The sequence below is a fragment of the Pygocentrus nattereri genome, chromosome 11 (assembly GCF_015220715.1).
Source record: "Pygocentrus nattereri isolate fPygNat1 chromosome 11, fPygNat1.pri, whole genome shotgun sequence".
NCBI lineage: Eukaryota > Metazoa > Chordata > Actinopteri > Characiformes > Serrasalmidae > Pygocentrus > Pygocentrus nattereri.
In genome coordinates, this window is record NC_051221.1 from 4,032,032 (window position 1) to 4,058,916 (window position 26,885).

The 26,885-nt window shown below is 41.5% G+C and overlaps 2 pseudogenes and 1 gene segment (V, D, J or C); 1 reads left to right on the forward strand and 2 right to left on the reverse strand.

Moving 5' to 3' along the window:
* LOC108413908 overlaps positions 1 to 667 on the forward strand; it is a 65,443-nt pseudogene extending 64,776 nt beyond the window's left edge.
* The window catches only part of LOC108412222, a 134,772-nt gene extending 128,170 nt beyond the window's left edge, over positions 1 to 6,602 (reverse strand). Inside the window, 2 exon segments of the V gene segment in view lie at positions 6,077 to 6,398; positions 6,521 to 6,602. Of these exon segments, the coding sequence occupies positions 6,077 to 6,398; positions 6,521 to 6,569 (371 nt within the window).
* Positions 1 to 26,885, reverse strand: part of LOC108412015 — a 380,788-nt pseudogene that overhangs the window by 210,505 nt on the left and 143,398 nt on the right.

A 26,885-nucleotide genomic window follows, 5' to 3' on the forward strand; every position in this document is an offset into this window, starting at 1 on the left:
CAGCTGGATTGTAGTGTCAGCGTTGGGCTCCATTACAGCAGTTCTGTCTCTATCTGGAAGCCACAATGTGGAGGTTATTATGAGCGGCGTTTTCTGCTCTAAATCTTTGAAGCCATAGTACATGGAGACTACAGCTCCATTTATTTAGTGATTATTTATTGTTTTGGAGGAAATAATAAATAATCATGTTCCATTTCAAATTTCCCATCACAGGATGTGCAGAATGTCTGAGATTTATTGAGTGAAATTCAGTAATATTTTCTAATGAAAATGGAAATGAAGTGCAGCTATGAATGTGATTGGAAATATGAGTTTGTGTGTGAAACGATTGAGTTTAAGGTTGTAATTAGAGTTTGGTTTTTAATGCATCACTGAACTCAGTTGTGCTCTGTTAGAAATAAGGGAAATGAAACTGTGTGTGTGTCCTAGGTGTGGCGGCACCCACCCTCACAGTCCTGCCCCCCTCCAGCGTGGAGCTGCAGCAGGGGAAGGCCACACTCATGTGTTTGGCCAACAAGGGCTTCCCCTCAGACTGGAGGCTGAGCTGGAAGGTGGACGGGAGCAGCTGGAGCTCGGGGGTTAGCCAGAGCCCCGGGCTTCTGCAGAAGGACGACGGCCTCTACAGCTGGAGCAGCACCCTGACCCTCCAGGAGGACCAGTGGCTAAAGAAGACAGTGACCTGTGAGGCCACCAAGGACTCCCAGCCTCCTGTCAGCCAAACCCTGAGGAGAGAGCAATGCACGGGGCAGTGAGCGTCCACGCATGTGTTGGAGCTGCTAGAGCTCCTCTTCATCTTCAGAGAGCTCAAATATGGCTCTGCTTAATGCTCTGATCTTCATCTCATCACTTCATCATCACAATAAAGAGCTTCAGTATTAATATCTACAGTCTTTCATTGTTTGTTGTTTTATTTTCCTGTTTTCTGAAAAAAACAAGAAACATTTAAACAGCTATTTGATCTGTAATTTACTGGAATCAAGTTTGTTTGTTTCTCTTCTGAAAATAAAGCTTGTAGATTTGATTAACTGCAGTGTTTCCTCTTTTGTGTCATGATTTTTTGAGGCTTTATTGTAAAAAGATTAATGATGAGACACAATTATTTATTTTTCAAACAGTCATAAGAAACAAGAAAATAGTTTTCTTTATTAGAAAATCAATGAATGAACCAATACCAAATCACAAAAATAGCACATATACAAATAAACCATAAACAAGTATTTACTAGGAAAACAGTTCCCAAATAAAATCAAATCATTATTCAGTTTTGTATAAATGTATACGTATGTTGTATATATATATATATATATATATATATATATATATATATATATATATATATGTTTCTGATTCAGAGACTCTAAAGAACTCTTGACTCTATCAGCCACTTTCATTAACCTGAAAACACTGATGCATCACACTGTTGTCCACCCAACCAGGCACTATTTGTTTTAATAAAATTCTATTTTTAATAGTTATAAGCTTCATTTTTATAGCGCCTTCCTCACAAGGCTGCTTTACATATACATAGAGAATTTTGAGAAAAGCAAATCACTGAGAAAACAGGCAGGTTTTGATTTGTGTCTTAAAGCCCGAGACAAATGTGAGATCATGGAGACTTTATGGAAGTGAGTTGCAATGTTCTGGAGCTGGTACAATGAACCACTGTCTGAGGACGATCTAAAGAAAGCAGTACCAGAAGATCTGAGTGTACGAGCTGGCGTCTAGAGATACTCATAAACACACTAATTAGCATTTCTGCATCATGGCTACTGAGCATGAGACGGATCCTGGAAATGTTATAGAGGAGACTGAAGGTGGTTTAATCAGTGAGCTGATATGATAATCAACAGAAAGTGACAAATTAAATACGTCACCTAGATCAGAAACAGGTTCTGAGGGTTTTACATGAAGTCCGTCAATGTTAAAGCTCATATCAGAGTGAGTGCAAGTAAATATTTTGGGGGTAATTAGGACATCAGTCTCATCAGAGTTAAGCATAAGGAAATTACAGCTCTTCCAACTTGTATTATCCCAACAGACAGTTAGAGAGGGAGGGGGCAAGAGATTAGAGGAGTTGAAGCTGATTTATATCTGTTTCTCATTCACATAACAAAGAAAACTGATGGATTATATGGCCCTGTGAAAGTATGTAAATTATAAAGAGGAGTGGGCCAAGCAGAGAACCCTGGTGAACCCCTTGAGCATCTTGAGAGACATTTTCCAGTAGTTTAGCAGCGAAAGGGAGATTCGAATTTGATTCAATTTTGAAATTATTTAAACCAGTTGAATCTAAACCAGATTTCTTCATGACCGGCACAAATGAAGCAGGTTTTAGTTGGAACAGGACAATTCCAGACATACAAGATTACTCAGGTGAGAAGTGGGAGTGGAGATAACTGGAAGACTGTTGTTGGTATGATACTGGGAGGATTTAACTGGTATCTTGTGGTCTCCCAGATAAACTCCTGAAAAGTTTATATGTAGAAGCAATTTTATACTGAAGAAACCGGAGACGTTCCTCACATAGCTCAGCAGAGCCAGAAACATGAGATGCATGGGGTTAATGGGTTTGTTACCTGTGGTAAAGAGTGACAGAGGCCTGAAATGGACACTGCTGACTATAGAAGACATATGGTATGAACAGGAAACACTGATGTCAGATCTGCCAACTTGTTCACTGTATGCAATGAGCTGAACAATAAGGCCAGGTTTCTTCTAAAGCTGCTTAAGTTGGCAGCCTACTGCTCTCATGTCCTGGAGCTCAGGAGTGGAACAAGAACAAGAGCCAGAAAAGGGTACAAGCCAGGTCTTCAAGGAGGCATGAGCTTCAGAAGCTTTAAAGAGAGAGTAACTGTAATTTGAGAGCATCTCTACTGGACAGCATTCATTAATAGAGTAAAGAGGAAAGGAGGATTGCATGGAGATAGAAAAGGACTGAGGAGCCGACTGAAGGCCATGATAGCATATTGTGTTTTCTTCAGATTTAGGTGGAGAAAACCTAAAACTGAATTCAAGCAAATGATCAGAGATTCCACACTTGGAACCAGGAACACATTCAAACCAGAGGAACAAATGAAGTTAAATGTGTGATCACGAGAGTGAGTAATAAGATCTACATCCTGAGTTAAATTAAAGCATTCAAACACACTAAAGTGAGTAAATGTGAAGAAATGATAGATCTGCAGCGTCTTCACCTGCTCTCTTCTCCAGGGTCTCCACCTCTGTTGTAGAGAAGAATTGTATCATCTGCAAATGTCTTTTCTCATGACTGAGTGTTTGGAGTGTTTGGGGATTTATCTCTTCACAGTACTGAGTTCATAAAGGCATAAATATTTTAAAGGTAACACTTTACATCATCAGCCTTTGCATCATAAATGAAATCATATGTTCTAGATGTGCTGAAGGTTAAAAGAACCAACACTGATTCAGATCATGATGAACAGCTGGTTTGAGGTCAGTGAGATTCTCCTGGATGAAGACATTCACAGGTTTTAATGAGAGGTTTGAACTATTTTTATGACACTTCATCTGATGGTAGTTAGATTATGAGTTAGTGAAGTTCAATTTGTTCTACTGTGTGAAGAGGAACCAGTAAATGTTCTCCAGTGCTAGAACGCTTTAGTGCTGTTGCATAGTTTCCAGTTCTTTTGAGTTCAGTCTGAGTTCTTTACTGTGATGAATGGTGATGGACAGTGTTGTTAGAGAGGGAGCTCACATCTGGTGAAAGTGCTGCTCTATTCTGGGAGAAAGAGGACGACTCAGGCCTGTTCATGCAGATCTGAGTTCCACCCCACTGCTCTCTCTCTCTTTCTCTGTCTGACTGTTTACTGCTTAAAACTGCTTGTTTGTTTTCAGCTGGGTGGGCTGTGGGGGGCTGGTTTCGCTTCTTCCATTAGTGCTGCTGATGACCATCAGTGTGTCAGTCAAATAATAACCTGTTTTATTCCTACACTGCTGATAATCATGGGGTGGAGTCTGGAGATATGAGGAAGGTGGTAGAAGACAGTGTGGATAAGTGAGATAATATGGGATTGGGGTGGGATGTCTGATACCAAGATTATGATGATTTTGTGTTTAACATTACACATTTAATGTCAATATCAATATCAAAAATGGAGTCAATGCTGATATAAGCATATAAATCAAGAAGAGAAGGTGGCCAGAACAGAACCCTGTGGAACTCCTTAAGCAACTCGGGCAGTGGGGGGTTTGTATTGTGGTTTAGTCATCAGCAGAGATCAGCAGTACTTATATTTACTCAAATGCATGTACTAAAGTAAAATATTGGTGGATTATACTCTTCTACACTATATATATGAGAAGGTCTGGCTTACAGTGAAGCATTAAGAGATCCTTTCACTGGAACTAAGGGGTCAAGCACACCCTCACCCCCTCCAACAAGTCCATTCATGAAAGCATGGTGGTGTCCGAACACGGTACCATGCTGGAATTCTCTGAACTCCTGAGAGCGACCCATTCTTTCACTAATGTCTGTAGAAGCAGTCTGCAGGCCTAGGGGCTCGGCTTTATACACCTGTGGCCATGGAAGTGACTGGAACACCTAAATTCAGTGATTTGCATGGGTGACTGAATACTTTTTGAAATATAGTGTATATTACTGAGTAAGATACTTTTTACCGGGTTACACTTTTACCATTAAGCAGCACTAAATACATTGATTACATTATTGAGAAACTATTGATTACCTTCCTGAATAAAACGTGTTTAACATCTGCTGAATTCAGATGTTTTCCACTTTCATTGGTGTCCAAGTTCAGATCTGTAGATGTTTAACCTGAGAGGAACTGAACATTAACAGGTTTCATACATACCATCAACATCCTCACCAAGCTGTTACAGACAGACCAACACCGCCCTGTACCTGGAGCTTCATTGGATTAGGGATCGGTTAAGGTAAGGGCTAGGAATAGGGCCAGGGTTAGGATTAGGACTAGGGCGGGGCTAAGGGTGTTAGGATTAAGTTTTGGGTTGATGTTAAGGTGAGGTTTAGATTTAGGACTGGGTGAAGATGGGGATTGGGTTTTGGGTTGAGATTAATGTGAGATTTAGAATTAGGACTTAGTGAAGGTGAGGATTAGGTTTTAGGTTGAGGTTAAGGTGAGGTTTAGAATTAGGACTGGGTGAAGGTGAGGATTAGGTTTTAGGTTGAGGTTAAGGTGAGGTACAACTTTGTGATTCGTCACATCTCTGACTTTGGAGTCAGACCCCAGGGTGGATCCAGTTAGACTCTTGGGAAGTTCTACACTGTAGGAACACAGAACAACAGTGTAAGTCGTGTAGTGTGAAAGGTGTTGAGAGTGAAAGAGCAGCTTCAAATCAGACTCCAGTGAAAGTGTTGATACTTCAGTGAACCAATGACTGAAGTAGCAGTAAAAGTACAACTGGAGTAAAAAAGTATCAGATCTAAAATCTACTCAAGCTCTGAGTTTCTCCATAGAACTCAGTCCTGAACTGTGAGGTTTAGAGCTAAATATCCAGTTCAGGTCATTAATGTCAAAACTATATTACTACCTAAGATGAGTAGTAATCTGCTTTAGCTGCGAAATGTTGATGTATGAGATTGCTTTGATGAAAGAAAGTGAAATGTTGGCTCTCAAAGGGTTGTAATGTAATGATAGAATTAAGCTAATGGTGGTGCACATAAAGTATAGTACTCACCCTCTAAAGATCACCTCCTAATAAAAACTGATGAGTCTGAGTTTGTTGAAGGACTTCTTCAGGGACTCCCTCTTTCTCAGGACTGAGAGAAACATCCATTTCATAATCTGTACATATCCTTATAATAAACTTTAGAATAAATGAGACTGGAGCTGAACTCTACAGCTAGTTCCAGACCTGTGGAGATCAGGAAATAAACCCCTAAAATCACAAAGCATTTCCAGTCTAATGAACAGAAGAACAAACTCCATCTAAAGTCCTGATTTCCACAGAGTGTGTTATTGTGTGTGTCCATCCTCCCCCTCAGCACCTGCAGTAGAGTCCAGCTGCAGCAGTGCAGTCTCTGTGCAGCTGGACTGAGGGGGGTTTTTGTACACCTACTAAACACTGTGGGAACACCCAGCTACCACTGATCTTATGTATACTCTGACAGTAATAATCTCCTGCATCATCAGTCTGGACATTACTGATGGTCAGAGTGAAGTCAGATCCAGATCCACTGCCACTGAAACGATCTGGAACACCATCCGCACGTAGGTCTGCAGAATAGATCAGGAGTTTGGGAGCTCCTCCAGGTTTCAGCTGATGCCAGGCTAAACGGTAACCCCAGGCATGGTCGTGATAAACTGCAGTGCTGATTCTACAGTTGATGTGAACAGTTTCTTTTGGAAGTGCATAAATTACAGGAGTCTGAGTCACAGTCACATGACCACTGGATCCTGAAATAAAGGAAAGATTGAAATATTAATTTATTTCAATTAATCAATCCAAATTCCCAAAGAAGTATTTGTACACTTTGAAAAGAGAACAATGACACCACAGAGATAATTGAGTGAGTTACCTCGAGTCCAGAGGGTGAGCGTCCAGATGAAGATGGAGACCAAAGTCATGGTTGCTGTGGGTGAAGTTTGTGGGGCAGCAGCTCTCAGTCATGAAGTGTTAAACTCACAGGACTATAAACACTAGCAGAGCACTGAAGCATGGGCTGATCATGCAAAGTGGAGCCTCTATGGAAATGGACTCTCCAAACACCTCCATAATAAACACGTCTGATTATTTACATCTGATTAAAAAGTATCAGCTCAGTTCTGTTCATTCAGTGTTAGACGTTCATCTCTAAAGCGCATCAATAGTTGATGAGTGTAGAAGAGCTCAGGGTGACCAGTGATGAGTGATGGAGGTTTATGTACAATGACTTCACTGAAATGTAGCACTGTGGTTCTCTTTCAGTGGAGGAACCAAACTCACTGTGAAAAGAGACTTTTATTCTGTTTAAACAGGAGATTCATTTAATCCCCTCATTATCAGCTGCAGATCATGATGACCAGCTGGTCTGAGGTCAGTGAGGTTCTCCTGGATGAAGACATTCACAGGTTTTAATGAGAGGTTTGAACTGTTTCTATGACACTTCATCTGATGGTAGTTAGATTATGAGTTAGGAAAGTTCTAGTTGTTCCACTGTGGAAAGAGGAACCAGTGAATGTTCTCCAGTGCTAGAACACATTAGTGCTGCTGCATAGTTTCCAGTTCTTTTGAGTTCAGTCTGAGTTCTTTACTGTGATGGATGGTGATGGTCAGTGTTGTTAGAGAGGGAGTTCAGCTGGAGATTCAGTGCAGTGCTGTGTGTTGATCTTGAGGGAGTTTGGCTGAATGAAGCTGAACATCTGGTGAAAGTGCTGCTCTATTCTGGGAGAAAGAGGACGACTCAGGCCTGTTCATGCAGATCTGAGTTCCACCCCACTGCTCTCTCTCTCTCTCTCTCTCTCTCTCTCTCTCTCTCTCTCTCTGTCTGACTGTTTACTGCTTAAAACTGCTTGTTTGTGTTCAGCTGGGTGGGCTGTGGGGGGCTGGTTTCACTTCTTCCTTTAGTGCTGATAACTGTGGGTGTGTCTTGGTCTTAGTGTATCAAACTTCCTTCAACTCATCAGGGAATTATTAAGCTCTGCATCAGTTCAATCAGGTGTGTTAGAGTAAGAATACAGTAATATGCCCTTAATGGGTTTAGTCCAGTGTCCTGGACTAAGACTATAAAAGTATGAGGACTATAGAGCATTCAGGGCTGGAACTGAGAACCAGTGTGAGGAACCTTTGAGAATAAACTACTGAACTGTCAGGCAGGTAAAGGACTGTGAGAGGAGAGATCCACTGATGCTGCTCCAAAGCCTTTATTTCTCCAAGCTGAGAACTTTCCACCACAGCCCAGCAGCTCACGGCTCAGAGCTCCACTCATTCATTAGCTTGTGTGGTCTGAAATAAACTAGAGTGGAATAAACAGCACAGCAGTTTAAGTAGTCTAGAGAATTAACTCCTCCCCTTCAAGCAGTAATGAAGTCCACACTACTGTTTAAGACTCATCACAGGCTTTAACTACAAGTCCACCATCTCCAACGTCTCTGTTTATCTTATACAACAGCACCTCCTTGTGGGTTTTCCCTCATCTATTATTTAGATTGTACACACAGTACCGACTTGTGTGCTAGAGAAACCTTAGTCGACTTCATTGGCTCTACTCGAGTAAATCAGTCTTACTAAGCTTAACATAAAATGTGTTTCCATTGTTATAGCAGAAAAACTTTGGAGCTCAGCTGTAGACGACTGTAGTAAACCTGGAAGAACTATATTTTTATAACGACTGTTTTTTTTTTCAGAGACCCTTAATATAATTTAACTGGCTATACTGAAAACTAACAAACATACATATTCATTTACTGTGACGAGGCAGCAGAACTCAGACACATGCAGATCCTTAAAAGAGGGTTTTAATACAGAATCAGGAAACGGGCAAACATGTAGTCAAAAACCAGTCCAAGAGTCGTTACACAGATCCAGCAACACAGGCGGAAGTACAGAGGGGCAAAGACAAAGAAGCAAAAAACAGGTAATCCAGGCAAAGGTCAAGCAAGGCAGTCAAAACAACCACTCAGTACGATCTCATAGATGCAATACTTCACAATATACCTGAACTAAGCCTGGGCTTAAATACTAAACTAGACCAGTCACATGACAAAACACACAGGTGATTCACGTTAAAATTCAGCAAACCGTGAATGTTGATAGATGATAGTGTAAAGTCACTTGATCTTGCAGAGACTCCTGGGAAATGGAGTTATCCAGATGTGTGACATTTACGTAATATAACAAAAAGGATGTGATTATGTTTCAGTAGCATATAGAGCACATTAATAAAACAGATGTCTGTATGTCGGATTCTTGTCCAGATTAACTCTGGTGAAGGGGTAACATTTCACTGGATCGGGGGAATCAGTGGAGAGTCTGAGGTTCAGAGAAAATGACCAAGAGGATCATGGAGGGGAACATCTGTCCCACCACAAGTGACTGTATGTCTATAAACACTCACGGTCTGCTTTATTTGGACCACTTACCTCCACTCAGGTTTCTACACTCACTGTCCATTTTATTAGGTCCACTTATCAAACAGGAGCTCCTTGTAGTTCAGACTGTCATGCATCTGTTTCTCTGTATGCTTTGTTAGACCCCTTTTACCCTGTTCTTTAGTGGTCAGGACCCCCACAGAGCAGGTGTTATTGGGCCGTGACATGGTGGTGGGACCAACTATATTTAAAGTTTTGAGTTCAGAAACTGAGACTGATTAGATGAAGAGGAAAACTAGCACACTGTGCAGCAGCAGATGAGCTATCAACTAACTTTACACCTACAAGGTGGAACAACAAGGTTGGAGTGTCTAATTGAGTGGATGAAGGGTTGACAAGCAGATGGACTACAGTCTGTAACTGTGGAATTATGAAGTGAACCTTTATGGTCAGTGGAACTGATAAAATGGACAAGGAGTACCTAATAAAGTGACCAGTGGGTGTTTGCACTATATACACTATATATAGTTGAATACAAACATTGGGTTGATTTTCTAGGTAAAAAATGTGCACATTCTGTACAGAGAACACACTTTTGCACACTTTAAAACTCAATTACTGTGTATTTACTGAATTTAACATAGGATAAAGCATAAAATGTATTATTAACTTATTTATTAATATATTAGTTTTTTTTCCAATATGTTAAACTCAGAAAATAAACAGAAATTGTGCACTAAAGCTTGAATAAGGGATTGTTTTCACTTTTTAAAAATATCATAGAACATTAAGACAGTGAAAAAGAAATGGCAGAAGCACTTTGTTTTTCCACTTTAACGTTTTTCAGACATTATGCAAGAAATGCAAATCACTGCTGTCAGGACCTGAAAACGTAGTACCTCCAAAATTATACCTTTTCAGGAGAAGGAAAAATGTACTTTACTCTTAAAATGTGATCTAAATCACATTCAGCTTCTTTAAGTGAAATGCTACGCTGAGAATCTAGTGCAAAAATAAATTCTGTAATTACTGTGTGTAGATAATGTAAATATTACAGTACAAGGTGTGTAGAGAATGTTTGGATGAGGCTGTTAGAGGTTTGGTTTATATTTGATTATGACTCCAGATCTGATAGCAGTGAGTTCTTTTAGATTAAACACACAGCAGACAGTCACCTTATTGTTTAAAGTGCAGAGAGCTGTCTGTACAGTCATTTAGTAATTTAGAGTCAACCCACGAAAAGCACCAGGATCCGGCAGCATACCAGGCAGAGTGCTCAGAGAATGCACCGAACAGCTGGCTGATGTTCTCACGAACATGTCCAACATCTCTCTGAGCACTGCAGTCTTTCCAACGTGCTTCAAGTCCACCATCATCATCCCTGTCCTGAAGAAGTCTCCAATGTCCTGCCTCAATGACTACCGTCCCATTTCACTCACTTCCATCATCATGAAGTGCTTCGAGACGCTTGTCGTGAGGCACATTAAAGACCAGCTTCCACCTTCACTGGACCCACTGCAATTAACATATCGCCCCAACAGCTCAACAGATCTCCACCACACTCCACCTGGCTCTCACCCACCTGGACAATAGAGACACTTACGTCAGAATGCTGTTCATAGACTTCAGTTCAGCGTTCAACACCATCAGTCCTCAGCAGCTGATTGGAAAACTGAGCCTGCTGGGCCTGAACACCTCCCTCTGTAACTGGATCCTGGATTTTCTGACTGAGAGACCTCAGTTAGTCAGGATAGGAAATAACATCTTCAGCACCACCACACTGGCTGTGTTTACATGCAAAGATTTTTGCCAATCCGATTGAATACAATCAGATTACAGATTCAGACTGAGGTGTTTATGCTCACTGTTGCAAGAATGAACGGCGGTGGAGTGGACAGAGAGAGGTAGTGAAGCTTCTTTCCCATTTTATTTATTTATTTATTCTCTTTTCTAAAACTTTTCGTCAAACAAAGCAGATACAGTGCAACAGGCTTCAAGTTTGCCAGGCTAAGTCAAATGAATGACCCTGAACACAACTACTTTAAACAGCCAAGACACAGTACCTTCTCCCAAAGCATCTACACCCAAAAAAACCCCGCTCTGGAGCCTCTACTGGGCTTCTATACCCGTAGCCCCTCCCCACAGAGGAGCCCAGTTGCACAAGTAAATCAATCAATTAAATAACAACATTCTAAATGAAAAATAACAACAGAAAAGAATAAACACAAAATACATAAACACCCAAAATAATTTTCACTAAACAAAAATCCCCACTACACATTATCAAATACATTTTCCCCAAACTCAGTAAAACACCCCCGCTAAAATAGTCTGCGCCGCCCGGAGCGCACTGACTCCCCCATAATAATTGTAGACTCGACCAGTCCCTCGGTTTCGTCCCAGGAAAAGAAAGCGTTTGGTATGCTGGCAAACTCACCGAACCCGTGGTATTTGTAGAGATCACTACAACTATTAAACTAAAAAAAAAAACGGACATGTGTAAGTGTGGTTATTACTGTCACCGGTACAATGTTTTAAACAGACGGATGGATATTTAGGACTGTGGCGCGTGTTGAAAATGCGAGTGGTGAAGTGAAAACAAACAAATGCTACGAAGTGGCGGTAGGCCTCCCTGCCCACTGTAACAAATGCGAATGAGATGCTATGGCGAAGGGTGAAATATGAAATGCTTAAACCGGGTAAACCAAGACAGCAAACGGGATTAAAAATGCAGTGCTACTCTCGCAGTAAGTCAGCTGGAGTTTTAAAAATACTGGCAGATAGCTGCCTCTGCGCCTGTGCGCTTGCGTGAATGACTGGGTGTATGAGTGTGTGTGTGTGATTGGCGTAAGCGTCACGGCTGCTCCGTGACACTCACTCTACTCAACAGTCTGATGAAAATCTTCGTTTACATGCACACTACAAGTAATCCGATGCAGAATGACGCACATGCGTGAAGCAGCGCTGAGAGTGAACGTTACCATGACAGCGAGCTTCACGTGAGGTCCAGTCGGCGTGAGATGAGTTTCCAGTTGGTGCGCTAGTGTTTTTAATGGCTTTAAACTGACGTCAGACTCAGAAAAACATCCTTCACGTGCACTTATAAAGGAAGACGTCGGGCTCTGGGACTCATAACCTGGCCGTCCGTCCCACCGCCGTCTTTTAAAGCTCAGAGTATGAACCTCGTCTCCTCTGCTGACCAGTTTCTGCTCCGCCACGTTGACCGGTATATCCACTATCTGGATTTAAACATGAACAACTTTATTTCATATTAAAAGATAGTGCTGAAGCCCTGTGGGAGTCCCAGAGGCCGCTTGTGGGATCTCCCTCCTTGTAAAAGCTGCCTCTGCTTTTATGCTGAATGTACGCACATACATAACACACATACATAACATGGTTAGAGACACACATCCATACGCTCATATAAAGGAACATCTGGAAAAGTTCATACCATTGGCCTATACATTAGCTCCCTCAAGTGAGGCTCTCAACAGAGCACAAACAAAAAGAGAGCCTAACAGTCCGTAAAGATAACAGATATAAAAATATGAAGAAAAACATGAATATAACAATATAACAAATACAAGATGAGTGTAAAGACACCTCATATTTCCCCCTTTCGAGGCTACACAGAACCTCGAAAAACAAAATATTAACATAAACATGATTACAAATATAACAAATTACATTTTCTTAACAACTTCACATTGTCTGGAGTGTAAGAGCGAAAAAACCTGTCAGGCAGCCAACATTCCTGAAATATCCATCAAACAATTTAGACAGGAAAAATTCTCTCATGGCCCTCCTGCCGCAAGCCACCCCCAGGGGAACTCCAGTCCAATGTAAAAAGAAAGAAATTCAACATATACGAAGGTGACTTAAGCAAATACTTATGGAACCTTCAAAAAAACAAATTAAAATAATGTTCGTCAGCGGGCTAGTCATCGGTATCAGACCAAATAACAAACCTAAAAACCCCTTTCCCTAACTCGAGAAAAGAAAAGAAAAAACACATCTGAGGTCCCAATGTACCTACTCAATATCAATTCACATACTAAGCAAAGACATATAATAACATATCAATATGTCAAACTAAAACTCTTCCACATGTCGACTCCCCATGTAGTGTTGATGATGTTGGGTGTAGACCTTCCTGTTCAAAGTCCCTCAATCCATTTTTATTGTCCATACATGAAGATGTGCACCCCTTCAACGCATCCTGATTTCCAAACACTGAATCTCCCCCCTTTCTTTCTAAAAGGAAAAAAAACACCAGCGAGTATCTTTGGCAAAATACAACAGACACATATTAAAACATCAAATGCAGATTAACACTCCATAACCTGTCCACTGACAGATTTTGACAATGCGATTTTTCAAAATACCATTCTTTTTTCCACAAATTCCTTGACTTTGTGGATGGTAAACTGCTCCAAGACGTTGTTTAATCCCCAATTTTTGCTAAACCAGTCTTACCGTCTTATCCACAAACTCTTTCCCATTATCTGAGGAGATCCGATCTGGAAGTCCCCATCTACTTATGACTTTTCTACACAAAAACTTGGCCACCTGAAGTGCGAGTGCACATGCGCGAACATGCATGCTGCCTGTTACAGCAGCTCCCGTTTGTGTTCTTTCATTTTTGCTCGTAACTTTTCTTTACCTTTGTAATAGTTTATTTATTTTGACGAGGCAATTTAGGGAAGCTGTGCCCTCTCGAAACATGCGAGTAGAGAGAGTTTTTTTCTGTTTTTTCGCCGTGAAAGCGCTACTTTCACTCACTCCCTGTGTCCGCCGCGGCGATGCAGCATGGCCGCTTTGTTCATCCCCGAAGAGCTTTGGAGACGGATGCACAGGGGTTGCAGAAGGGGAATTAACCAGCGCACGGGGAAAGCGAGGGAGAGACGGCGGAGGCTTATGGAGAAGAAGGGATATAAGCTGCGTCTCCCCTCCGTCATCATGGGCAACGTGAGGTCACTGGCTAATAAGATGGACGAGCTGACAGCACTAGCCAGGAGTCAGAGGGAGTACCGGGAGTGTAGTCTAATGTGCTTTTCGGAGACATGGCTACACCAGGACATCCCGGATGACCATGTTTCCATTGATGGCTTCCAGACTGTTCGGGCCGACCGGGGCTGCACCGAGAGCGGTAAGCGCAAAGGAGGTGGACTCGCGGTGCTAGTTAATAACCGCTGGTGTAACCCTGGTCACATTACCATCAAGGAACGTACCTGTTGCCCGGATATTGAGCTGTTGGCTGTCGGACCCAGGCCATAGTATATACCACGCGAGTATTCGCATGCCATCATCGTGACTGTCTACATTCCCCCCTCTGCCAACCCGACGTCGGCAAGTGACGTCATTTATTCAACAACAGCACGTCTCCAGACGCAACACCCGAGTGCCTTTATCGCCATATCAGGTGACTTTAACCATGTCGCTATGGCCAAGGCACTACCACACTTCACTCAGTATGTGGACTGTCCCACCAGAGAGGAAAGAACACTGGACCTGCTGTATGCTAATGTTAAGGACGCATACAGCTGCTCCCCCCTTCCCCCTCTGGGTAGGTCAGACCACAACTTGGTTCACCTCAGCTCCTGTTATGTGCCGCTGGTGAAGAGTCAGCCTGTGACCAAGCGGACCGTGAGTAGATGGTCTGGGGAGACTTACGAGGCACTGCAGGATTCCTTTGAGGCTACTGATTGGTCTGCACTCTGTCAGCTGCACGGAGAGGACAACTGTTAAATGTTACCCAAACAACAAGCCGTGAGTAACAAAGGACATTAAGGCTCTCCTCAACAAGAAGAAGAGGGCCTTCAGAGCTGGAGACAGGGTGGAGGTGAGAACGATCAAGAGGGAACTGAGGACAGCTATCAAGGAGGCGAACACCTGTTGTGACAACACCTGTTGTAAAAAGACCTATAAATAAACTTTGACTTATGCAGTAAAAGTCTAAAATGAGGTGAGCTGATAGTTTCATTTGAGAAATAATCTGTATGAGAATCAATAACTGACCTTCAATCAGTCAATATAGTTGTATTATGTACTTCAAATACTAGTTTCCTAGTCTGTGTTTACATGAAGACTGTGTGTGTGTGTGTTACAGAGAGCTGTGAACTCTGACCTGCTTTTTCTGCATCAGCTTCAACACATCTGATCATTTAAACTACTAATAAACAGTAATAAATGAACCAATAACATTAATAATTCAGTTTTATCTCGCAATCAATCTGTTATTATAATCATCTAATAATTCATATCTGTGTCAATCCAAATAATGAAGATGATCTTAAATGGACTGATTGTGGCTCAGAGGGAAACATAAGTCTGTTAACTCACATTAACTTCCTGGATATCAGAGTTTTAGCTCTTACCACAGATCCCAGAGGAGAGAAAATGAAAATGGAAATATGCCTGACTTCTGGTAATTATCCATTTTTATAGCAGTTCATAAAATGAACCACATTCAAAATCATTAAGAGTTGCTTAGTACACTTCTGATCCAAAATGATCAAATTCATGAAGTTATAAACACCTGTGAGCATTCATGAAGCAAATGATGACAGATCTGAGTATCTGAGGAGCTCCTGAAAAAGAAAATGAAGAAATAGACTCCGTGTGTATTTACATTGTAATTGTGTTTGAGTTCACAGTATTAGCTGAGATTCCAAAAGTGCAGTGAGATGTTCCACCTAGTGCTGAAGATCCTGTTCCACAGTGAGGAGAACCCCCTAAAGAGAGAACAGTGCTCACTACTGTAGTGTTTACTGTAGTTGATGAGTTCAGTTGAGTGCAGCTTTAGCAGCTGTTCTCAGATCAGTGAGAGTTTCAGAGCAGTTCCTCTACAGCTGAGGGAGGTTTTTGTATTGCGCTCTAACACTGTGTGAGCGGGAAGCTGTTAGACTGCTGACAATAATAATCTCCTGCATCTTCAGACTGAACTCCACTGATTCTTAGAGTAAAATCTGTACCAGAATAACTCCCACTGAAACGATCTGGAATACCAGACTGACGGTTAGTAGCATAATAAATCAGGAGTTTAGGAGCTTCTCCAGGTTTCTGCAGATACCAATGAAGGTTATTGCTGATGCTCTGACTGGATCTGCAGCTGATAGTAACAGAGTCTCCTGCTGAAACAGTCTGAGATCCTGGAGTCTGAGTCAGGATGATCTCCCCAAAAGACTCTAAAGAAAAAGAGAGAGAGAGATCAACACTTCTTTATATCATCTAATATCTAATAATAATATTCTCTTCATAACTCAAATTTAACCCCTGACATTTACCTTGAGTCCAGAGGGTGAGTGTCCAGATGAAGATGGAGACCAAAGTCATGGTTGCTGTGGGTGAAGTTTGTGGGGCAGCAGTTCTCAGTCATGAAGTGTTAAACTCACAGGACTATAAACACTAGCAGAGCACTGAAGCATGGGCTGATCATGCAAAGTGGAGCCTCTATGGAAATCATCTTTCTAACAACATGGAGTAAAGATGATCATATTTATCTGATCTTGTTTGATCAGACGTTTCTGCTCACAGTGGAATCTGATGTTCAAAGTGCAGCTTTTTATAGAGATGTGGGGAAATGAAATCTCTTCTGATTCCCACCAGAGTTTTCTGAAAGAAGACAGAATGATTTGAGGATTATATGACTTTTCACTGCCCCTGATGATCCTTAAGGCATTAAGTGGAGAGTAAAAATAAGGGGGTCTCAGAGGTTTGTGGAGGTCAGTAGTGGAGACTATTGCTTGGAGCTACTTCAGCTCAGCCAGGCTTGTCCAATTCTAGAGAGATTAGAAGTGAAATATTCCCTTTAATGTCCAGCAGAGGACGCTCTCTTATTGTGCAGTTCTAACTGTCTCTGACTTTCATTTGAGGGTTTCTGCAGCTACGACTGCCACCCAGTCTGTCTGGATCAGGGCTGGAGGACTTTCTGGTGGAGGAAACAATGAAAACAGTAAGAAACTTTTCATCTATTACTTTTAGAAGAACTTTTATCTAGAACATTTTCTACCAATTTAAAACTGTGTATTTAGTCTTTATGAAGTTCAGTTTGTCTGTTGTGTAAATTCTAAAGAACCAAGCAAGTCCTCAGTTTAGATATTTTACTTCTTATAAAATAATCCTTCTTGGGAATAAAAGGCAGAATGTGTGCAGATCTACAGTATGTAGTTTATTCCATTATTAGATGATTGTAGAACCCATTAATATTGTATCATAGGTCAGAAATAGTGCGTGTAGAGGCTGAAGAGAGCGGCGTGTTTAGAGCAGGAGGTTTTTGTACAGCCAGTAAACCAGTTTGTATCACTGTGGTGGACTTTTGGTGGAGGAACCAAGCTGTCAGTTGGAAGTAAGTCCATTTTTCCTCCTTATTCAAACTGAATCTTTCATTAAAATGATTATGGATCAACAGTACAGACGTACTTGATGTTCTTCTGAATCAGTTCTGATCCAAATTTGAATGTATTTCATTAGAACTTGGCTGAAGTGTGGCGAGCGTGGAGCTTTAGGCTTTACCACGAGCTCCTGTTTCTGAACTGGATTTCTTTTCTTTAAAACACTAATATTTCCTAAAGGGTTCCTGTTAAATGTTCAGTAATGACATTTCTTTAAAAAGATCAGCTGTACAGCTGGATTGTAATGTCAGTGTTGGGCTCCATTACAGCAATTCTGTCTCCATCTGGAAGCCACAATGTGGAGGTATTTATGAGCAGCGTTTTCTGCTCTAAAGCTTTGAAGCCATAGTACATGGAGACTGCAGCTCCATTTATTTAGAGATTATTTATTGTTTTGGAGGAAATAAAATCATGTTCCATTTCAAATTTCCCATCACAGGATGTGCAGAATGTCCGAGTTTTACTGAGTGAAATTCAGTAATATTTTCTAATGTAAATGGAAATGAAGTGCATCTATAAATGTGATTGGAAATATGAGTTTGTGTGTGAAATGGTTGAGTTTAAGGTTGTAATTAGAGTTTGGTTTTTAATGCATCACTGAACTCAGTTGTGATCTGTTAGAAATAAGGGAAATGAAACTGTGTGTGTGTCCTAGGTGTGGCCGCGCCCACCCTCACGGTCCTGCCCCCCTCCAGCGTGGAGCTGCAGCAGGGGAAGGCCACACTCGTATGTTTGGCCAACAAAGGCTTCCCCTCAGACTGGAGGCTGAGCTGGAAGGTGGACGGAAGGAGCTGGAGCTCGGGGGTTAGCCAGAGCCCAGAGCTTCTGCAGAAGGACGACGGCCTCTACAGCTGGAGCAGCACCCTGACCCTCCAGGAGGATCAGTGGCTAAAGAAGACAGTGACCTGCGAGGCCACCAAGGACTCCCAGCCTCCTGTCAGCCAAACCCTGAGGAGAGAGCAATGCACGGGGCAGTGAGCGTCCACGCATGTGTTGGAGCTGCTAGAGCTCCTCTTGATCTTCAGTGAGCTCAAACATGGCTCTGCTTAATGCTCTGATCTTCATCTCATCACTTCATCATCACAATAAAGAGCTTCAGTATTAATATCTACAGTCTTTCATTGTTTGTTGTTTTATTTTCCTGTTTTCTGAAAAAAACAATAAACATTTAAACAGCTATTTGATCAGTAATTTACTGGAATCAAGTTTGTTTGTTTCTCTTCTAAAAATAAAGCTTGAAGATTTGATTAACTGCAGTGTTTCCTCTTTTGTGTCATGATTTTTTGAGGCTTTATTGTAAAAAGATTAATGATGAGACACAATTATTTATTTTTTAAACAGTCATAAGAAACAAGAAAATAGTTTTCTTTATTAGAAAATCAATGAATGAACCAATACAAACTCACAAAAATTGCACATACACAAATAAACCATAAACAAGTATTTACTAGGAAAACAGTTCAACTCTGTCACAAATAAAATCAAATCATTATTCAGTTTTGTATAAATGTAATGTTTCTGATTCAGAGACTCTAAAGAACTCTTGACTCTATCAGCCACTTTCATTAACCTGAAAACACTGAAGCATCACACTGTTGTCCACTCAACCAGGCACTATTTGTTTTAATAAAATTCTATTTTTAATAGTTATAAGCTTCATTTTTATAGCACCTTCCTCACAAGGCTGCTTTACATATACATAGAGAATTTAGAGAAAAGCAAATCACTGAGAAAACAGGCAGGTTTTGATTTGTGTCTTAAAGGCCGAGACAAATGTGAGATCATGGAGACTTTATGGAAGTGAGCTGCAACGTTCTGGAGCTGGTAAAATGAACCACTGTCTGAGGACGATCTAAAGAAAGCAGTACCAGAAGACCTGAGTGTACGAGCTGGCGTGTAGAGATACTCATAAACACACTAATTAGCATTTCTGCATCACGGCTACTGAGCATGAGACGGATCCTGGAAATGTTATAGAGGTGACTGAAGGTGGTTTAATCAGTGAGCCGATATGATAATCAACAGAAAGTGACAAATTAAATACGTCACCTAGATCAGAAACAGGTTCTGAGGGTTTTACATGAAGTCCGTCAATGTTAAAGCTCATATCAGAGTGAGTGCAAGTAAATATTTTGGGGGGAATTAGGAAATCAGTCTCATCAGAGTTAAGCATAAGGAAATTACAGCTCTTCCAACTTGTATTATCCCAACAGACAGTTAGAGAGGGAGGGGGCAAGAGATTAGAGGAGTTGAAGCTGATTTATATCTGTTTCTCATTCACATAACAAAGAAAACTGATGGATTATATGGCCCTGTGAAAGTATGTAAATTATAAAGAGGAGTGGGCCAAGCAGAGAACCCTGGTGAACCCCTTGAGCAACTTGAGAGACATTTTCCAGTAGTTTAGCAGCGAAAGGGAGATTCGAATTTGATTTGATTTTGAAATTATTTAAACCAGTTGAATCTAAACCAGATTTCTTCATGACCGGCACAAATGAAGCAGGTTTTAGTTGGAACAGGACAATTCCAGACATACAAGATTACTCAGGTGAGAAGTGGGAGTGGAGATAACTGGAAGACTGTTGTTGGTATGATACTGGGAGGATTTAACTGGTATCTTGTGGTCTCCCAGATAAACTCCTGAAAAGTTTATATGTAGAAGCAATTTTATTATGAAAAAACAGGAGAAGTTCCTCACATAGCTCAGCAGAGCCAGAAACATGAGATGCAGGGGGTTAATGGGTTTGTTACCTGTGGTAAAGAGTGACAGAGGCCTGAAATGGACACTGCTGACTATAGAAGACATATGGTGTGAACAGGAAACACTGATGTCAGATCTGCCAACTTGTTCACTGTATGCAATGAGCTGAACAATAAGGCCAGGTTTCTTCTAAAGCTGCTTAAGTTAGCAGCCTACTGCTCTCATGTCCTGGAGCTCAGGAGTGGAACAAGAACAGGAGCCAGAAAAGGGTACAAGCCAGGTCTTCAAGGAGGCATGAGCTTCAGAAGCTTTAAAGAGAGAGTAACTGTAATTTGAGAGCATCTCTACTGGACAGCATTCATTAATAGAGTAAAGAGGAAAGGAGGATTGCATGGAGATAGAAAAGGACTGAGGAGCCGACTGAAGGCCATGATAGCATATTGTGTTTTCTGTCTTAGATTTAGGTGGAGAAAACCTAAAACTGAATTCAAGCAAATGATCAGAGATTCCACACTTGGAACCAGGAACACATTCAGACCAGAGGAACAAATGAAGTTAAATGTGTGATCACGAGAGTGAGTAATAAGATCTACATCCTGAGTTAAATTAAAGCATTCAAACACACTAAAGTGAGTAAATGTGAAGAAATGCTAGATCTGCAGCGTCTTCACCTGCTCTCTTCTCCAGGGTCTCCACCTCTGATGTAGAGAAGAATCGTATCATCTGCAAATGTCTTTTCTCATGACTGAGTGTTTGGAGTGTTTGGGGATTTATCTCTTCACAGTACTGAGTTCATAAAGGCATAAATATTTTAAAGGTAACACTTTACATCATCAGCCTTTGCATCATAAATGAAATCATATGTTCTAGATGTGCTGAAGGTAAAAGAACCAACATTGATTCAGATCATGATGAACAGCTGGTTTGAGGTCAGTGAGATTCTCCTGGATGAAGACATTCACAGGTTTTAATGAGAGGTTTGAACTGTTTTTATGACACTTCATCTGATGGTAGTTAGTGAGTTAGTGAAGTTCTATTTGTTCCACTGTGTAAAGAGGAACCAGTAAATGTTCTCCAGTGCTAGAACGCTTTAGTGCTGTTGCATAGTTTCCAGTTCTTTTGAGTTCAGTCTGAGTTCTTTACTGTGATGAATGGTGAAGGTCAGTGTTGTTAGAGAGGGAGTTCAGCTGGAGATTCAGTGCAGTGCTGTGTGTTGATCTTGAGGGAGTTTGGCTGAATGAAGCTGAACATCTGGTGAAAGTGCTGCTCAATTCTGGGAGAACAGGACGACTCAGGCCTGTTCATGCAGATCTGAGTTCCACCCCACTGCTCTCTCTCTCTCTCTCTCTCTCTCTCTCTGTCTGACTGTTTACTGCTTAAAACTGCTTGTTTGTGTTCAGCTGGGTGGGCTGTGGGGGGCTGGTTTCACTTCTTCCATTAGTGCTGCTGATGACCATCAGTGTGTCAGTCAAATAATAACCTGTTTTATTCCTACACTGCTGATAATCATGGGGTGGAGTCTGGAGAGATGAGGAAGGTAGTAGAAGACAGTGTGGATAAGTGAGATAATATGGGATTGGGGTGGAAAGTCTGATACCAAGATTATGATGAGCTTGTGAGGTTTAACATTACACTTTTAATGTCAATATCAATATCAAAAATGGAGTCAATGCTGATATAAGCATATACATCAAGAAGAGAAGGTGGCCAGAACAGAACCCTGTGGAACTGCTTAAGCAACTCGGGCAGTGGGCAATTTGTATTGTGGTTTAGTGATCAGCAGAGATCAGCAGTACTTATATTTACTCAAATGCATGTACTAAAGTAAAATATTGGTGGATTATACTCTTCAACACTATATGTATGAGAAGGTCTGGCTTACAGTGAAGCATTAAGAGTTCCTTTCACTGGAACTAAGGGGTCGAGCCCAACTCCTGAAAAACACCCTCACACCATAATCCCCCCCTCCAACAAGTCCAGTCATGAAAGCATGGTGGTGTCCAATCACGGCACCACGCTGGAATTCACTGAGCTCCTGAGAGCGACCCATTCTTTCACTAATGTCTGTAGAAGCAGTCTGCAGGCCTAGAGGCTTGGCTTTATACACATGTGGCCATGACCATGACTGGAACACCTAAATTCAGTGATTTGCATGGGTGACTGAATACTTTTTGAAATATAGTGTATATTACTGAGTAAGATACTTTTTACCGGGTTACACTTTTACCATTAAGCAGCAGTAAATACTTTGATTACATTATTGAGAAACTATTGATTACCTTCCTAAATGAAATGTGTTTAACATCTGCTGAATTCAGATGTTTTCAACTTTCATTGGTGTCTAAGTTCAGATCTGTAGATGTTTAACCTGAGAGGAACTGAACATTAACAGGTTTCATACATACCATCAACATCCTCACCAAGCTGTTACAGACAGACCAACACCGCCCTGTACCTGGAGCTTCACTGGATTAGGGATCGGTTAAGGTAAGGGCTAGGAATAGGGCCAGGGTTAGGATTAGGACTAGGGCCGAGCTAAGGGTCTTAGGATTAGCTTTTGGGTTGATGTTAAGGTGAGGTTTAGAATTAGGACTGGGTGAAGATGAGGATTGGGTTTTGGGTTGAGATTAATGTGAGATTTAGAATTAGGACTTAGTGAAGGTGAGGATTAGGTTTTAGGTTGAGGTTAAGGTGAGGTTTAGAATTAGGACTGGGTGAAGGTGAGGATTAGGTTTTAGGTTGAGGTTAAGGTGAGGTTTAGAATTAGGACTGTGTGAATTTGAGGATTAGGTTTTGAGTTGAGGTTAAGGTGAGATTTAGAATTAGGACTGGGTGAATTTGAGGATTAAGTTTTGAGTTGATATTAAGGTGAAGTTTAGAATTAGGACTGGTAAAAGGTGAGGATTAGGTTTTGGGTTGAGGTTAAGGTGAGGTTTAGAATTAGGACTGGGTGAAGGTGAGAATTAGGTTTTAGGTTGAGGTTAAGTTTAGGGCTAAACACATCTGCTTAATGTAACCCATGCATCTTGGTGTTTTCAGATGCTTCACTACTGCTACTTCACTGATATGTTGTTAAAGTACTACTGATTTTCTGTTAAGAGTTTATTAATCATCTAGAAAGACCATTCAAAATAAAGTGTTACCACAGCATCTGTACAGCTTTGTGATTGGTCACATCTCTGACTTTGGAGTCAGACCCCAAGGTGGATCCAGTTAGACTCCTGGGAAGTTCTGCACTGTAGGAACACAGAACAACAATGTAAGTCGTGTAGTGTGAAAGGTGTTGTAGAGTGAAAAAGCAGCTTAAAATCAGACTCCAGTGAAAGTGTTGATACTTCAGTGAACCAATGACTGAAGTAGCAGTAAAAGTACAACTGGAGTAAAAAAGTATCAGATCTAATCAGATCTAAAATCTACTCAAGCTCTGAGTTTTACCAGTTAAACCATTTGTTACCATGTGCTTGTGTTTAGGTTGAACAGATAAACTATTTTTTACAGTCTACTCACCTCTGAATATGATCTCCTACTAAAACTGATGAGTCTGAGTTTGTTGAAGGACTTCTTCAGGGACTCCCACTTTCTCAGGACTGAGAGAAACATCCATTTCATAATCTGTCCAGATCCTTATAATAAACTTTAGAATAAATGAGACTGGAGCTGAACTCTACAGCTAGTTCCAGACCTGTGGAGATCAGGAAATAAACCCCTAAAATCACAAAGCATTTCCAGTCTAATGAACAGAAGAACAAACTCCATCTAAAGTCCTGATTTCCACAGAGTGTGTTATTGTGTGGGTCCATCCTCCCCCTCAGCACCTGCAGTAGAGTCCAGCTGCAGCAGTGCAGTCTCTGTGCAGCTGGACTGAGGGGGGTTTTTGTACACCTACTAAACACTGTGGGAACAGCCAGATACCACTGATATAATGTAAAGTCAGACAGTAATAATCTCCTGCATCTTCAGTCTGGACATTACTGATGGTCAGAGTGAAGACAGATCCAGATCCACTGCCACTGAAACGATCTGGAACACCATCCACACGTAGGTCTGCAGAATAAATCAGGAGTTTGGGAGCTCCTCCTGGTTTCTGCTGATACCAGGCTAAACGGTTACCCCAGGCACGGTCGTGATAAACTGCAGTGCTGATTCTACAGTTGATGTGAAAAGTTTCTTTTGGAAGTGCATAAATTACAGGAGTCTGAGTCACAGTCACCTGACCACTGGATCCTGAAATAAAGGAAAGAATTAAATATTAATTTATTCCAATTAATCAATCCAAATTCCCAAAGAAGTATTTGTACACTTTGATAAAAGAACAATGACACCACAGAGATAAATGAGTGAGTTACCTTGAGTCCAGAGGGTGAGAGTGCAGATGAAGATGGAGACCAAAGTCATGGTTGCTGTGGGTGAAGTTTGTGGGGCAGCAACTCTCAGTCATGAAGTGTTAAACTCACAGGACTATAAACACTAGCAGAGCACTGAAGCATGGGCTGATCATGCAAAGTGGAGCCTCTATGGAAATGAAGAAAAATATTTCCTCTCTAAAAATTTGTAATAATGCTATTTATAATATCAACAGAGACGTTATTTAAACGTATGATGGTCTTTTTGACAGAACAGAACTGGTTGCTGCATTACACCAACCAATTACACACCCCGATAGTCACAAAGTGCTTTGAAAGACTGGTTATGACCCACATCAAAGCCAACACTGACGTCACTGGGGATCCACACCAGTACGCGTACCAGAAAAAACAATCCACAGAAGATGCCATCTCCTCTCCAGTACACACTGCCCTCACCCACCTGGAGAGTAAGGACTCTTACGTACGTATGCTCTTTGTGGATTTCACATCTGCCTTTAACACCATGATTCCCCAGACCCTGGCTTACAAACTCCACACACTTGGACTGAACACCTCTCTCTGTTATTGGGTCCTGGACATCCTGACTAACAGGCCGCAGTCTGAGAGGATCCACAACATCTCCTCCTCCACCATCATCCTCAGCACCGGCTCCCCTCAGGGCTGTGTGCTGAGCCCCCTCCTGTTTACCCTGCTCACATATGACTGCTCAGCCATCCATCCAGGCTGTCAGACTGTTGGAGTCAGCCTTCCCACCACCGTGGACATTTACACCTCCAGATGCAGGAAAAGGGCCACTGGCATCGATGAAGGATCCCACTCATCCAGCACACACACTTTTTGTCCCGCTCCCCTCAGGTAGGAGGCTGCGGAGCATTAAGAGTAAAACAACCAGCCTGAGGAACAGCTTCTTCCCTGAAGCCGTAAGACTCTTAAACTCCAATTAGACAATCACTGCAATGGCACTTCATGTCCACTTATTCATCTCTGCTGCTTTACTGAATCAGTGCCTCCACTATATCACCCCTACATGTCACTCTATACGTCACTTTATACATTACCAGTATTGAGATGTACACCTTCTACCTCGTACTCACGCTGCTGTGTTTCATGCTGCTGTTATTTGCACCTCCTATTTATTGTTCTTTGTTACTTTTGGGAGTTAACTGGGACCTTGAGTACACTATTTTGTTCCACCTCATGTACCACATGTGATGCGAATGACAATGAAGTCTTATCTTATCTTATCTTGTCTTATCTCATCTCATCTTATCTTATTTGTCTCAAAACACCCTGTATGTATCTCTTTGCTATGAATGGAGTGATAAGGCATTTTAGAGGCATCAAACTCCTAGTCTGGTTCCTATCACCACCACTGTGATCAATTCTGACTTGGTAAGTTTATCTAGAACATGTCAAAGATGTTTAGTCATGCCTGTAAAGGAATTGAGGTGTATTTACACTCATCTTGTATTTGTTATATCGTCATATTCATGTTTTTCTTTATATTTTTATCCATTACATTTACTGACTGTTAAGTTTTCTTTTCCTCTGTTAATGTGTGTGTGTTCTGTTGAGGGCCTCTTTCGCCCTCAACTGAACATTTAGTGCTGCTGCATAGTTTCCTGTTCTTTTGAGTTCAGTCTGAGCTCTTTACTTTGATGAATGGTGATGGTCAGTGTTGTTAGAGGGAGTTCAGCTGGAGATTCAGTGCAGTGCTGTGTGTTGATCTTGAGGGAGTTTGGCTGAATGAAGCTGAACATCTGGTGAAAGTGCTGCTCTATTCTGGGAGAAAGAGGACGACTCAGGCCTGTTCATGCAGATCTGAGTTCCACCCCACTGCTCTCTCTCTCTCTCTCTCTCTCTCTCTGTCTGTCTGACTGTTTACTGCTTTACTGCTTGTTTGTTTTTAGCTGGGTGGGCTGTGGGGGGCTGGTTTCACTTCTTCCTTTCATGCTTCTACAAACTCTGTTTTAATCAAATCTTCCTTGAAAACAACCAAACTGTAGAAAAAATGGCTGCTTATATTTATTGTCACTGTTTTTATCCTTCTGCAATCTGTCTTTGGTACTGTGAACCACCACCTACTGTATTTATCCTTAGGATCAATCCTATCACGTCATCTGGAAATGGTCTCTTTCCACTCCTGACAGTCTCACTATTAACGTCCCGCAGGTGTCAGTTTTAGGTCCATTTCTATTGAACAAAAAATCACTGGGATCAAATGCTGTACTTTAATGAACACAACACAAACTGAACAAAAAAAATTGCATGAGTTAAATAAACCCCCTCCCATTGACCCACCACCGATAGGAGGGGCAGTAGTAGGGGTGCGGTGCATTGTGGATCGGGCAGTGTCCGAAGGCGTGGGCCTTGGCGTTCTGATCCTCGGTTGCTGAAACTGGCTTTTGGAACT